Genomic DNA, 15,620 nt, shown 5'->3' with positions numbered 1-15,620 from the left:
GTCGGGTGACCTCAGGATCTGTCCGATCCAAGAGAACTCAATCGCGCTCTTCAAAGGGAACACTTTCCAATGCCAGTGCTCGAGGACAAGCTTCACAAGATGGCGAGCTCTCGTGTCTTCTCAAAGCTTGATCTGTCATCAGGTTACTGGCATGTGGAGCTCGATCAGGAGTCAAGTCTACTGACGACTTTCCTACCCCCCTTCGGGCGCTTTAGGTGGCGCCGCCTACCGTTTGGACTCTCAGTAGCCTCTGAAATCTTTCAGAAAAAACTGCTGGAGGCTATTGATGGGCTACCTGGTGTGGAATGCATTGCAGATGATGTGGTAGTCCATGGCCCTGACACTGAAACACATGACCGCAACCTTGATGCTTTTCTTACTCGATGTCGTGAGAAGGGAATAAAGCTCAATCTGTCGAAGCTAGAACTGAGACTCTCTCGACGAATCGCCTTTATGGGACATCAGATCACAGACAAGGGTCTTGGTATAGACCCTGAAAAGGTGCGCGCTATTGAACAAATGCCAAGGCCTGAGAACTTGGAAGCTCTCCGTCGTTTCTTAGGACTTGCGAACTATCTGGCTAAATTTCTTCCCAAATTAACCTCAGAAACTACGCCCATGCGAAACCTCACGAAGAAGGACGTACCCTTCTCGTGGTCAACGGCACAAGAAGAGGCCTTCAACAAAGTAAAGAAACTAGTTGTTGAAGCGCCAGTACTCGCGATGTACAACCCGTCTGAGGAACTAACTCTGGAAAACGAACTAACTCTGGAAAACGATGCGTGTGACTATGGAATCGGATCTGTGCTAATGCAATGTGGCCGCCCGATAGCCTATGCTAGCAGGTTACTCACGAACACCGAAACGCGTTGGGCACAGATCGAAAAGGAAATGCTGGCTGCAGTATACGGGCTCGAAAAATTCCACTACTAGACTTATGGACAGAAGGTCCACGCCGTGACTGATCACAAGCCGTTGGTGCCCATAGTCACCAAGCCACTGTTCAAAGCGCCAAAGAGACTCCAAGCTCTGCTGCTCAGGGCTCAGAAGTATGACTTTGACCTGTCTCACAAGGTTGGGACCGCAATCCCAGTCTCGGACACGTTGTCCAGAGCACCTCTTCCGGACAAACCTAAAACTGAAATGGTTACTGTGAATCACTTCTTACCGATCAAATCTGATCGCCTTGAGCAGATCAAGACTACCACTGCTCAAGACCCGATTCTTCCTCAGCTCATGGACATTGTCTCAAAGGACTGGCCTAATGACAAGGACACTGTACAAGATGCTCTGTCAACATACTACCACTGTCGAGACGAGCTCGCAATTCAAGAAGGGCTTCTGTTACGAGGAAACCGCGTAGTGATACCAACCAGCATGCGGGCCGAGCTTAAGGAAAAGCTACATGCTGGTCACCTCGGTATAAACTCATGCCTGCGCAGGGCTAGAGAACTGATATACTGGCCGCGTATGTCTGCTGAAATACGGCAATATATCGAAGCCTGCGAGACATGCGCAACTTACGCTGATCGACAAGGACCTGAGGAACTCAACCTACATTAGGTCCCAGATCGTCCCTGGCAAAAGGTTGGAACTGACATATTCACGTACGAAAACAGATCGTATCTGGTAACGGCTGATTACTACGACACCTTCTATGAACTCGATTACCTTCCGGACACTCTATCTGAAACTGTTGTGACGAAGGTCAAACATCACTTCGCGCGTCACGGAATACCAGACACCGTCGTATCTGATGGGGGTCCCAAAAACTTAGAAAAGTTTGCAAACGCCTGGGGTTTCTCTCACGAATACTCGTCGCCAGGCAAGAGTAAAGCTAACGGCGCCGCTGAAGCTGCTGTGAAATCCGCGAAACGAATCATGCGTAAGTGTCGTTTGAAGAAAGAGGATCCCTATCTCGGTCTCCTAAACGCACGGAACACGCCCACTGAGGGTCTCGATACCAGTCCGTGCCAACGTCTTTTCGGTAGGAGGACCAAGACTCAAATCCCCACGATGAACAATCAACTACGACCACAGGGTCAGGCCGACAATTCTCAAAAGGAGAAGAAAGAGATCCTGAAAATGAACTCTGCTAACAGGCAAAACCTCACTCGCCAAAACCTAAAACCGCTAAGGAGTGGCGACAATATGTCCGCATGGAGCCGATACAAAGAGGCTCCAGAGAGTGGCGTCCAGCCACTGTAGTGAAACAACTCAGGCCACGGACATATGAAGTAGAGACCAATGAAGGCAACATACTCAGGCGTAATCGCCAACACTTGCGCCTGAAACCTGCCGGCACACCGTCAAAATCTAGGCTGCCTGTCCCTGTCTCTCCCCAACATACCAACAAACACCTTGCGCGACACCAGTCAACCCGATTCAGACTCCAAAGACAACGTCACCGACACCACAACCAAGTGTGTCCGCACCTCCCAGTGTAGATCCACCGCAAACCACCCAGCACTACACTACCCGATCAGGGCGTGTCAGCAGGCCAGCGCTCAGACTCGAGCTCTAGACATTGTGACAATTGGACAATTGGACAATCGAGACAGAACATTATAGTTTGTGTCTTTGGATATAGCAAAGTTCACTAATCATTCTTCACAAACGTTTGTAGTCTAAGACTGATTTATAGGACATTTCATTTATCTCTAGAGCAATACATGCACGTTTTCGTCTGTGTTGATACGCAACAATCTGTTTCCACTGAAGCTCTTCAAAAAAAGGGGAGATGTTCCGTGATCTTATGTATATACTTAGCACACTGTAGTTAGTCACATCGTTAGTAGATGGCACCACCAACCTGTATCCTTTGTCTTTACAATATGGCTGATTAGTAAACAGCACTGTATTCTACATCCGCTTTCATTGTCAAGTTTATGACCTCCAATCAAGAGACAATCACACGAAACAGTCCGTACTGAACTGTGAAGCTGTGGTAAATACATGACTGTGATGGGTGAAAGTGGATTTATTCTGCAATCTTTGGTGGATTCTTAATCTACAGAGCCAGGCCATAACAGGGATATACTTTTTGATTATTAATTTAAGGAAATATCGTGTCAGTGGCCAGTTTAGAACTTGTATTCTAATAGGCCAATATCAGTCCGCGAGTGACGATTTGATGGCAATCCTGTACACAAATCAATTTTTCTCAGGCACTCGATATTGGAATGTTTTGAATTTTTACCATTATTTTGATAAAAGCCTCTTCATAACACATATAAAATTTGGTGGGAATTAAAGCACCCTTGGTGTACTTTTTTCGCCAACCTATGTTCATTAAAATGTACACAGAATGTACACGCTGGCTAATAAGACCCCCTTTATAAGACCCCCTTTAGGAGGGGCTCTTAAGATACACGTGTGTGCGGGAGTATATAATGTAAATGAAGTGAAATAAAGAGAGTAAATATTGTATATCCTACAAACAATTTTTTTTGGTATTTTTCTGAATTAACTCCGTTGAGTTTACCGATTTCTCCGCGATCTTCCGGTGGTGGTTGCTATCCCATTGATTGAAATTAATTGAAATTAATTTAAATCTTCATGGGAATTCGCTACATCATATGCCTAAGAAATTGGCCAATTATATTAATATTTTTATTAGAGAAATATCCGTCCTAAATAATGACAGAAAAGGGTGGTTTATTTCAATTTTGTGTCGACATGATCGAGGTCACGTGACATAAAAACAAAACAATCGCACACACCCGTCCAAAAAAGGCACTTTAAGAAAAACAAATACGTTTTTCCAGCTTAAAACCACACTGACGACTAAGTTATATTGGTCTTCTGCCCAAATCTGAAGTATCAAAATGAATCACAAACTAGAACTAGCTCTATTTAGCTATAGTTGCGTGAAAAATTCGGGTGAGCGACGTACATTCTGTACCCTAGCGGCCAATAATTAAACTACTTTCAGCCGTCTGCTCCGGTCTCGTTAGGGAGTTTTTCCCAAATGTACGCGATGATGACGTGCCCCATTAACAGGACGTAACATCTATTTTAAAATGCGTTTCGAAAGTGAATGCATGAGGACAACCCATTTGTGTCGTATATCACTGGAAACGCCCGATTCCCGTGAATAAGGTCAATCACAATGTATTACATTACCAAAACAAAAATGTGTCGGAAGGAACTATATGGATGGTCCCATCGCACCCCCCCCTCCAGCAGTATGACACAGAAGGGCTAGTTGACTGTTCACCGGGGGGGGGGGGGGGGTTGGGGGGAGCTTCCCCCCAACGCACTGGTAAAAACCTATGTCGACGGAGGGGGGTTTGGGGGGTGTCCCCCCATTGTAAGAGCTGTAGTTGTTAGAGCTTGCACTTAACATATGCTCGTAGGGGGGTTCGGGGGAGCTCCCCCGACCTAAAGGGGGGCTCACTAAGTTCTTGACTTTACATATTAGAGGTATCTGGCCATGAAAAATAATTTTATTTTTTCATTTCCTAATGCAAAAAGTTCCATCTCACCCGCGAGCACCTGCAAATCCCAAAACGGTCTTCGGCTGAGTAGATGATTCGGGATGGTTAGGAGGTTGGGAAGTAGAGCTCTGCACTGAGGAGGTGGATTAGAATTATTTACGGATGTGTGGTTAGATTAGGGGAAAGGGCAACATTAAGAAACGGGTTATAATTCAGGAGAGTGTGTTGAGGAGAAGGGTTCGAATTAGAGGTTTTTTACTTTGCTTATCGAATTAGGGACAGAGAATAAGTGGTTCGATTTAGGGAGTGGGATTATGAATTAGGTTGGAATAAAGGATTATAACAAGCCTATCGGCGTCTGATTCACAATGTGGTTTGTGAGGAGTGTCATAGTCGTCAACAGTGTAGCTTACGTATTTCGAAGACCAGTGGAATTGGCGGCGTCAAATTATTAGTGAAATTTATAATTTACAAATTACAAATCGTTTATTGAAACCGTGTAAAAAGTTACATTTTACATAAGATGAAAGTACAATGACCATAAGCATGATGAACTAAATAACTGGTGTGACATTGTTGTGGATTTGGTGGTGTGCAGCTGGAGGAGTGGACAATGTCACAACCAGGGTTCCTACATTATGTACAGTGGAACCCCCGTTAGTAGACACCTCTCTATTAAAGACAACCTTTCCAATAAGGACACTGGTTTTGGTCCCAAATTGGTTGTTTCCATTCAATTTTGACTTCTCTAATCAGTCTTTGGGTGTTCCGAATGCTTGACACATTTCGAACATGTTTTGGTTGGAAACAACCCTACAGTCTTGCACTTATGGCTGAATGAATGACAGTGCATTTTCGTGTAAGCTCGGTGACGAAATGCTGCGACACTATTCGTCACCAACATGCTTGATGGGTGGTGCCATCTGCACAAAGGACGATGAATTAAATAACTGATGTGACATTGTCGCTGCATTTGCAGGTGTCCACATCGAGGAGTAGATGATGTCACTACATGTACCAGGGTTTGTACTTTCATATACAGTGGACCTACTTTTTGTGGACACCTTTCTATTGAGGACAACCTCTTTAATAAGGACAGTAGTTTTTGGTTCCAAATTGGTTGTTTCCATTCAACTCGACTTCTCAGTTTAGGACACCTCTCTGTTAAAACAGCACTTTTCAGTCCCTGGGGCATTTCTGGAAATTTCATGCTATAGAGCAATTGGTTCAGCTAAGTGACAAGAACAGTACTATAAGACGGTTTTAAAAAGTTGAAAATTATTTATTTAAATGACATATGAATGGTTCAGCAGTAATTGGCAGTGTGCATTATGTAATGAAATATGATTTACATAATATAACATTTTTGTGACAAATAGTACAGATGATGGATAAATCGATACAGTGGATAGCTGTTAGAATATGCAATACATGCAATAGCATTTGTTTTTATTGAGATTTTGCGAGAACCAAGTGGTATTTTGACAAGATAATAGAAAGCCAATAACACTACAAGAACATGACTTCAATACATTGACATTGTAGTACTTGGTATACTAAAAATATTCAAAGATGGGTATCTTGAGTTAAAGTACAAGATGTATGAATAAAGGAGGCACTCGGGTAAGAAATGGTGTCGCTAATGAAAGATTAGAATTCAGACATATCTCTGTATTTCATGTGGTGTACTGACAAATGGTGCAGTTTGTTAGCAATTTTGTACATAGTTGGTGTGTCATGTTTATTCATACATCTTGCTATATAAAAGCGAGTGAGAGAGGCATTGTGACATTAGAGTGTTGTATATCTATAGAATATGTGACCCGTCACAGCAAAACCAGGTACATGTCGCACAGAAGATGAGCCTAAATGACACCAGGAGATAATGGAAGAAATTGATGTGCTCATATTTTACAAAAGGCAGACAATAGATAAATGAACAAACAGTCCGTCTCAACCTGCCAAGCTCAGAGCGACATGCGCCTGGTTTTGCTGTGACGGGTCACATATACAAAGTTTACATAAAACAAGATTTGTATGTTTATTTAGGAGGAGTACAAAAGTTGTATATAAAATGCCGACTTCATAATGATTTATAGGACACAAAATTTGATATGACAGCATTTTATAAAATATGAATAATCTATAATGAGAATAGTTTTGTAGCACCAATGATTTGAAAATACTGAATTTATTTATTGCATGAATAGAACACAAAAAACAGGACGATTACATGATTGTCACATGCTTGTCACATGCGTGAAATATATTGTCATGGATGGGCATTGGGAACAAAAAGAATTGCTGTTATCAGCTGCATTGGTAGCGATTGCTTTAGCTGATTTTCAGAAACTGACAGGAATGAGAATGTTGATATAGTGTTGAAAAAATATTTTTATAACATACATTGCATTCAAATAACACTAAGAAGTAGACGAGTACTAATTTCGCACACTTGAAAATATATGGACATTGACTGTCACTGGTAGTGGTAGTAGAGTAATTACATGCCATCAGCAGCACTAATTCAGACAGTTTTCGCTGTGCTTCAGTAACTGACTGGAATGACTAAGTTTGATTGTGCTGAAATGATACATAATAACGTACATTGCATAAACAAAATGATTACAAGATTTGTACTGTCTTGAAATATATGGACAGGGACAGTCACTGGAAGTTTGACATGCCATCAGTTGCACTGCTCCCGACAGTTTTCACTGTGCTTCAGTAACTGACTGGAATGACTAAGTTTGATTGTTCTGTATTTGCCTCCATTTGGATTTTGTGAACAAAAGTTACTAACCTTGTGTAATTGAAGTGTCGAATTCGCCTTGGTCGAAATGATAATACAGTAAATAAATCTATTGAATGTTGCTGAAAAGAAAACATTTACTACGTTAGAAGCCATGTACATGATAACACCACCACCACCATTATCAATATCATCACAAGTCAACTGGGGAATATGTGTGATATTTGTTCAAAACTTGCGTATATGGTATTTGCAGGTCTATTGTATTGTAACATATTTTTCACTTTCAAAATTAACTTTTTTACTAGAAATTATGAATCAATACTAACCGTAAGAAGCGTATGAAATTACAGAAGGCCTTCGTCGAAAAATGTAATGTACTTGTACTCATTCGTGTCATTAAACCTGAAAGCAGCACAGCATAACAGTGAAATTACCGTGACATCAATGGATGTCAAACTAACGTAGTGACGTAAATTTGAATTCGAAGTGCACAATTTCACAATTAAGGTTTTGAACACATTGAGAACTGAAAAACTTCATACAAATGCTTTCACACCAATGATATGATTGTGGCGCTCCTGATGAGGTATCGCCCTCTGCTAAGCAGCTTTGGTCGTAACTAGGGTAAATGTTTTTTTCAAGTGATATGAGCGATGCAATACCTTAGTTACCACCAGCGCCACGTAGCAGTCAATGAAGTTGTGCTGGTACCCCATTAACGTCATGCTTCAAATTTGAAGAAATTAATATTACCTTCATTAAGTACGTAATTTACACCAGGCCTTTGTCGAAAATGTAGATCTCGAAGTCCAACTGTATTAATGAAAGAAAACATCAATGTGACAATATGGTCTACTATTTATGAGGGGGAGAACGGGTATTTTCGGGACACTGGGATGGGCCGAAAATAACTGTCGGGATTCGGGATAGACACCCTTATTTTAGCGGGATTCGAGACAAGCCGTGTTTTGCGTCACGATTCAGCTAAAATTGCATATTGGGAAACGGGATAAGCCTTTTTTCCTAACGGGACGTCGAGACAGTTAACCCCCCCTTCCCCGTTCCCACCCTCATGACATGTAGCATTGATTGATTGTATTGTAGGCCTATTGTTACTCACAATCTATTTTTTTGTAATTGATACTGGTAGTATCAATGTGAAATATGCCACACGTTGGGAGCATGCAAGGCCTAGTACAATACACCATCATCACAATCAAATATTTCAATAATACACTGTCAACGAGCAGTGCATTCTCCGCAAACAATAGTGGTATATCTACGATTGGTATTAGTGGCTTATAACGTACATATCCCACGATCCAAATCAGGCTGCCCCACCTTTCAGCTAGGGGTGGAACTAAACAGACATTGCGCTACAGTGGGATAATGATGAACTATTATAGCAACGAAGTATCTTTTAAGGTATGCGTGACGTCAGAGTGACGTCATTTTGTAAACAAAGGTATCCATCTATTCGCAAAACCAGCCCCTATAAATGTTTTAGATTTGCATTAGGTTTGTAGTAATCATATAGTTTCATGACTCTTCAATTATTCTGATTAATCTTTACGCAAGTTTTCGACAGTTTTAAAGTTGTCAATATTTGCGGCAACCCATTTTACTGGGGAACTATATCAGCTCATCCTCGTTTCTCGTGCTACTTTTTTAGCCACTGCCTCTGCCGCTACTAAAATAGCAGCACAGGCACGTGAAACTTAGAGACCCCCCCCCCCCCCCCTTCGGTTGCCCCCTTGACTGACAAACAAACCCCAACTACACCGACAGCAAATCTAAAAACGATATCATTTTACATTTGGGGGGGGGGGATGGAGGTAGTCAGTCGAGGGGCCTGAGCTGAATTGAAGGGGTAGGGGGCAATTGAGCTATTATATAATTTCTCGCGCCTGTGCGCAGTAGTTTCGAGATCTCGCGGGATACAGAACGTGCGACATTCGATTTATCGGATGGTGTTGTAGTATTTCAGTTTTGCTCAATTCCATTGCTATTTACGGTTTGAAGTACCGGTAGGCTATGAAACGTAGACCATGTCATAGTTAGGACCGCATCAAATATCATGACCATGGAATTTGGTGGTAAGTATAGCCAGATGGTCGCCAAAGGTGTTGTTTTTTTGTCACCTATGTCCTAAATCGATCTGAGAAAAAAGCATGGCCGTCGCCCAGCCCCGGCCCAGGCCCAGCAGGGCACGTGCCAAGCTAGGCCTACCACCTGTATTGATAAATGAGATGCATCCCCATGCTGCTGCCGTAAATGTATGTAAATGCTCGATGCGTGGACATCTTCATCATTATTTGTCATCAATCATTGACATATCAGTATCACATTGATGTAATGGTAGGCCTAGTGCTAAGCCCGTGAACATGAGACCGAAATCTGGCAGGTCAGCACTCCCAGTTACGAATGACTGTATAAGGTCACTCAGGCCTCTCAATTACATGATTCCTACACCGTTACCGTACAGGATGTCCCCAAATTAGGTGGTTTTTTTCTTTTTTTTTTAAATATGACCCCCCTGAAGCGTTTTTTGACCCCTAACATAACCAAATCTCATCCAAATGGCCTCATTTTAAAGTTTTCCCCTAAAATTATGATTTTTCTGGTGTATGTGGTGATATCAGTCACTAACTTTGATTTATGACATCGCTGTTCAGGCAAATTGGCGTGATGAAATGTCTCCAAATTAAGCCAAAAAGCAAAAAAACATGTCCCCCAAAATAGGATAAAAAAATACAGGGTGTAGAGGTCTCCACGTAATTGAAAGGCCTGTCACTCTATCGTACAATGGCCCATTTGGATAGAATCATGGTGTTACAAAACTCAGTAGAAAAGTATTTTTGACTGCCCTCAGCGGATCCTTTTCTCAAGCTGGGGTTGGTTCGAACCCCCCTGATCCCCCCCCCCCCGGCTACAGCCCTGACGTTAGACATTCCTAAAAATAGCACTGCGATAGACCGTATCTGCATAGTAGTAAGCTTAAACTCGTTGTGCAGGAATTCCCTACCTTGATTGGCGCAGATACTCGACTCAATGGCGGATTGGAGCGTAGAACATCGAGAGTATTCAAATGGGCTATCGTTGATTAGGCTCTGCTCATCCCGAGGCCAACCTTGTGTCTTCCTGTTTTGCCACCACATGTAGGTTCATTGGCAAGGATGTGGCCAATCAGGCGCCTCCCCTTTAACTATTGGCATTGTCTGAAGTTGTCTTAAGGCCTTCTAAAGCCTCGTGTTCGTTAAAATCATAGATCGAGTGTAGCCTGCATGGAGGCTGTATTTTGTCTAGGCTAAGTCATAGTTTTGACTATTAGTATTTGTCACTTTATGTGTTTGTTTTTCAGCATCATCCAATGGTAATGATGACAATCCTTCTTGTGAGAATGCAGGGCATTATGCACGAATCAAAGAGTTGGCTGCCTCCTATCGCAGGAGAAAGAGGAAAACCTATCCTAAAAAGAACTTAGCCATATGTGAAGGCTCCATCCAGGGACATCAATGGTGCTATAGATGGTCCATCAGTTCCCAGAAGAGAAAGAAAAGGGAAGAAAACCTCAACGACAGGTAGATTGTTTTTGGTTGACAAATGCCTTCACCTCGTCTGAGCCATCAATATTCAATTAGGCTTTATACATGGAAAAATATTGCTGCTAGACTAGGCTTACATTCGTGCAATTAACTGATAATTTCATGTTCTGGACAAATGGTTTATGCCTACAAATCCAACCCTATCACTGCTATACCTCTTTAAAATTTCTCACCAATCTTTAAAATCAAACCAGAAAAATTAGTCTTTTCCACCCTTTTTATGTAAGAAATTCCATGGAAGAAATTGCATCTTTTCTGGCGTAATCTGCATTTGGCCGTAATTTCAAAATTGCTTGTTTTTCCAGAGAAACTAAAGGACTTTCCTGAGGAATTGCAACCAAGTAATCATGAAGTAGAAATCGATGCACCTTTCGATTTTCAAGTGTTCCAGCAAGGTTTGTGATTTGTCTTTTTAAGGTCTTTTTATTCATCAGCTAGTTGGCTCTATTCTAAGACACAAATCAAGTTGTGTATTTTATAAGGAGTAAGTTTCCGATTTGACCAACCATACTTTTTACGGCTGCAGAGGTCAAACGACGTGAACTGATTCATCTAAATTTTGAATTTTGTGTTGATCACAAGTCAGGTTATAGTTTGCAAATGATTTATTCTTTTTTAAAGGTTAATTGGGCAACACTGGCTGCTGATTAAGGCAAATAATGGTATTTTCGAATCAACACTTAGGAACTTTTTTTTTCTTTCCCGGTAGTATTTATCAATGCACTTTTAATTTACAGTGAGAGCTGAACTTATGGAGCTTCTGAATGGGATTCGGGCTTCCAATAGTACTGAAGTGCCAAGCACTGAATCTGAATGGAAGAAAAGGCATTTTGTTGCGCATGCTGACCGGAAGCAAAGACAAGAGGAGAGTTGGGAGGAGGTGCAGGAGCCAGTATTGAGGTCAATACTTAGGAAAATGGGAAAACATACCCGGTAGTTCATCATGTGCAGTTTGTGTCTCATGTGCGTCGTCAGCTGTTATCAGGTATGACATATTTGTAGGAGATAAATTTGTTTTCAAAGTGTACATGTAACAGGCACTAAAAATAACTGAAGGAACACAGCTATTTAATCAAAACACAATTTGTTCTCTAGAATGTGATTCAGAGTCTGGAGCTGAAGATAGAAGCTGCAAGAACACCACGGTTTTCCCTTGTGCCATGGTCAACCCAGTTTGTTGACCAGGTTTTCCAGCCTTCTGCCCTATCTTCGCCCTATCTTCGGGAGTTTTTCAATTTAATTATATACACACGTTCATTCTTTTCAGATTCTTATAAAGTTCATTGGTTTAAATAACATGACATGATTTGAAAGAGAGAAATTAACACGACAGTATTAAAGGGGCTTTCTTCATATTAGCAGTTTGTGCAGTTACGATGCATGTCGAGTTCACTGCTATATCGATCAGTTTAAAAGTTTATCATTTTCATTTCAGATGCTTCAAAGAGTCGGGCTTCTCTACGAAAGTGTCTTGAAAAGGAGAGAAAGCAACTTCAGCATTGTGTTAGTCTGCTGTCATGTTTCTTTGACGAAGTCACGCAAGAGGACTATTTGTTGCCTTGGCATAATCCTGCAGGTTGGCATTCACTTCATATTCATTTACCCACAAACTTCACTTAGTACATGTAACACAAAGTCCAGGACACAAATAACTCCAAGTGGTAATGTCCTGCAGTCATTTTCGATTGTTCAGAGAAATTGATCCAGCTGTTGTTTATCAAGCAATTTGAGGTTTAAAGCCTGGGTCGGCATTTTGCTCTAGGCTTACTGGTACATTGGTCTTCAAGTGATGTAAAGTACATTCTACCTTGTACATTTAACACAATTTGGTGGCAATGTAGCATTGGTTGCAAGTAAAATGTTAAGTTGCGCCTCAATCTTATAGTCACATTTCTGACATATCCAGCATGTATTTTTACCAGAGTTTCGTATGTACATGTAGGAGGGATGGAGCAAAAAACTTTTAGCCTGTAGTCCTAATATTTGTTTCTTCAATTCAGGGAACAAGGGAGAAACATTTGCTTTGAAGAAGAAAATAGTTGATATACATGAACACGTGACCAGGTACATCGAGGAATTGCCTGTGCTCATTCAAGAGATGGTATCAACTGTTCTTTTCTTCAAGAAAAAAATCAACACCTTGGAAGACAGAATCAACACCGTGAACAATGAGGCCATCAAAAACCAAGGTAGTGGCCATGCAATTATTTTTACCCAACATTGTGGTGGTTGATGCATACATGTACTTGTCTTGCTGTGGCACTACCTCTGAATTAACCTGGGCTGTGGATGCAGATCAGGATCTGATTGCAACTTCGTTCTTTCCCAGCTCAGGTTCAGTTTACTAATACAAATGTACTACGCCTTGCTTTGAATTAATTCAAACCGAATGCCTTTCATTAATCTAACTGGACAGACATAAACTATTGGTTTGCAGATGTATGTGCATTACCTTTGTTGATGACTTCAGAATTTTAATCTCCAGCTCTCCTTCTATTTAAGAAAACCATGGATTGGTGATGTTGCTGCTGGAATCAAAGGAATTCTACACAGACCTTCTCCTAGAAGCAACAGATGTATTTGAATGTATAGACACTGACATAGAGATCGTGGTGGATTTTGAGGAAGGGGAGGTGCAACCTGGTGGTGAAGAATCAAATTCGGAGGAGGATGCGTCTAGCTCTGAGGAGGAGGAGGATTGTGATGACATTGGCATTGAGTACGTGTAATTAACCCTTTGAAGCCGGATTTATTTCAGAAATCCCGATATTTTTCGACTTGATTTGGTCTAAGTTTGTCTAAAAGGGTATAGTATCCCCAAATGTCACTCGAAGCTAACAAAGTATGCCACGAGATGCTAACGTTTTCGGAACTCTGTGGCATCTCTTAAGGCCCTTGCAGAGGTTCTCAAGAAGCATGTTTGTGAATAAGGTGACTTTTTCTGGTGAAAGTTCGAACTTCCAATGCAGTTTATTGGGAAACTACGCCACAAATCAGGTGTTGTGACGACCCTAAAATGACGTCATATGGCAAAAAGTGTCAACTGAGGCAAAACTGTTCAGTGAGAGTTTTTTTTGCTCGTCTGGCGCTCAGGAATCTGCCAACTGTTCGACGATACAGCGATGTTCCGGCCCTCGGGACGAACTTAACCATGAGGGGGGGGGTACCTGCTGCTGGTTAATTTTTTTATCTGACCGCAGGGGGCTAGGCTGATGTCCTGCAACTCCCAAAACGACTTAGAATTATTGCCGGACCACTAGGGACCTTGGAAAATGCCTTTTGTGTAATCTGATATATTGTGAATCCACCAATTATGTATAAGCAGATTTGTATTACTGGCTGAATGTGAATTTCAGCAGCAATAAAATGATTCTTGCATCAAAATACATGCAGTTGTTTTCATTGTTGCTCACCTTGGGTGAACACAGCTGATACTATCAGGCTGCCTACATGTATAAAGAAACATCAATTTTTGCCGGAAATGAGCAGACAGGTGTCAAAGATGTGTATGGTCAAGTAGCATCTGCCTCATCTTGACTGAGAAAGGTTGTGTATTCAAGTTGCCCTTGTCCTTGTGCCATCCCCTGAAGGCCACGCTTTGAAGTGTCTGACCATTGTATTGTCCTGCATGTACATGTATACATGAAGCGGGCTGTTGGATTACTGAGAAAAATCAAACTACTCTGAATGACATCTTCCGTACTTCAGTATGCGGTAGGTGTATTCTGGTTGGATGTGACATTGTCTCAAGTAAACCATCATTCTGAATTACATACCATATGCAGCTGCAGTATTTTGGTAAGAAGTGACATTATATCGTACATGTAGGTAAACCCAACTCTTCTGAATGATATCATCAGAGTCATTATTTCCATACGATCAGGCGTATTCAGGTTGGATGTGACATTGTGTCGAAGGTAAACCGACCATTCTGGATGACGTCTTCAGAGACGGTATTTCCATACGATCAGGCGTATTCAGGTTGGATGTGACATTGTGTCGAAAGTAAACCGACCATTCTGGATGACGTCTTCAGAGACGGTATTTCCATACGATCAGGCGTATTCAGGTTGGATGTGACATTGTGTCGAAAGTAAACCGACCATTCTGGATGACGTCTTCAGAGACGGTATTTCCATACGATCAGGCGTATTCAGGTTGGATGTGACATTGTGTCGAAAGTAAACCGACCATTCTGGATGACGTCTTCAGAGACGGTATTTCCATACGATCAGGCGTATTCAGGTTGGATGTGACATTGTGTCGAAAGTAAACCGACCATTCTGGATGACGTCTTCAGAGACGGTATTTCCATACGATCAGGCGTATTCAGGTTGGATGTGACATTGTGTCGAAAGTAAACCGACCATGATTCTGGATAATGTCTTCAGAGACGGTATTTCCATACGATCAGGCGTATTCAGGTGGGATGTGACATTTTTTTAAGCATTTTCAATGACATCTTGTGTATATTCTGGGTGGGTGTCCTTAAGTAACCCAAACATTCTGAATGATGTCTTCAAAGGCAGTATTTCCGTATGTGGCAGGTGTATTCTTGTTGGACGCGACGTTGTCTAAAGTAAAGTGTTACCTTGCTGTTAGGACACTCCAATATCGTCCACAATTGAAAGGCGTCCTGGTTGTGGAATTCCACCCAAACCAATTCAGCACCGGTGTCCTTATTAGAGAGGTATCCACCGAGGGAGGCTCTAAGTCCAATGTACATGTAAAGTATGCTGTAATTTGCAATCCTAGCACATGTAGCCAGACTTCTCTATTGATGCCAATTCAAGAGAAACTCAGTATCAAGTGCCGGTCTGG

General features: G+C 41.8%; 1 protein-coding gene and 2 long non-coding RNA genes across 3 annotated transcripts; 2 read left to right on the top strand and 1 right to left on the bottom strand.

The window, feature by feature from the left end:
- Nucleotides 1-5,101: 5,101 nt before the first annotated feature.
- On the bottom strand, nucleotides 5,102-8,008 carry LOC135488743 (uncharacterized). Its single transcript, XR_010447034.1, has 4 exons — nucleotides 7,948-8,008; nucleotides 7,521-7,596; nucleotides 7,243-7,313; nucleotides 5,102-7,022 (listed from the first exon to the last, which is right to left on the bottom strand). It is a non-coding gene; the product is annotated as an uncharacterized LOC135488743 (long non-coding RNA).
- A 1,045-nt stretch (nucleotides 8,009-9,053) lies between these two features.
- On the top strand, nucleotides 9,054-12,319 carry LOC135488325 (uncharacterized). Its single transcript, XR_010446953.1, has 5 exons — nucleotides 9,054-9,290; nucleotides 10,556-10,775; nucleotides 11,105-11,194; nucleotides 11,537-11,784; nucleotides 12,235-12,319. It is a non-coding gene; the product is annotated as an uncharacterized LOC135488325 (long non-coding RNA).
- Nucleotides 12,320-12,332: 13 nt separating this feature from the next.
- LOC135488323 (uncharacterized) lies at nucleotides 12,333-14,183 on the top strand. Its single transcript, XM_064772884.1, has 3 exons — nucleotides 12,333-12,375; nucleotides 12,800-12,988; nucleotides 13,302-14,183. The coding sequence occupies exons 2-3, from the start codon at nucleotides 12,898-12,900 to the stop codon at nucleotides 13,526-13,528; spliced, it is 318 nt and encodes a 105-aa protein (XP_064628954.1). The 5' UTR covers nucleotides 12,333-12,375; nucleotides 12,800-12,897; the 3' UTR covers nucleotides 13,529-14,183.
- Nucleotides 14,184-15,620: the final 1,437 nt, after the last annotated feature.

The sequence above is a fragment of the Lineus longissimus genome, chromosome 5 (assembly GCF_910592395.1).
Source record: "Lineus longissimus chromosome 5, tnLinLong1.2, whole genome shotgun sequence".
Classification (NCBI taxonomy): Eukaryota; Metazoa; Nemertea; class Pilidiophora; order Heteronemertea; family Lineidae; genus Lineus; species Lineus longissimus.
Note: the sequence above shows the minus strand (reverse complement) of the source record. Positions and strands in the feature narration are given on the sequence as shown.

What these genes read in the sequence shown, in the direction of transcription:
- LOC135488323 (XM_064772884.1), top strand. Translation starts at nt 12,898, where the DNA reads ATGGTATCAACTGTTCTTTTCTTCAAGAAAAAAATCAACACCTTGGAA. An exon ending in TGAGGCCATCAAAAACCAAG is followed by an intron (nt 12,989 to 13,301) that starts GTAGTGGCCATG and finishes CTTCTATTTAAG; the next exon opens with AAAACCATGGATTGGTGATG.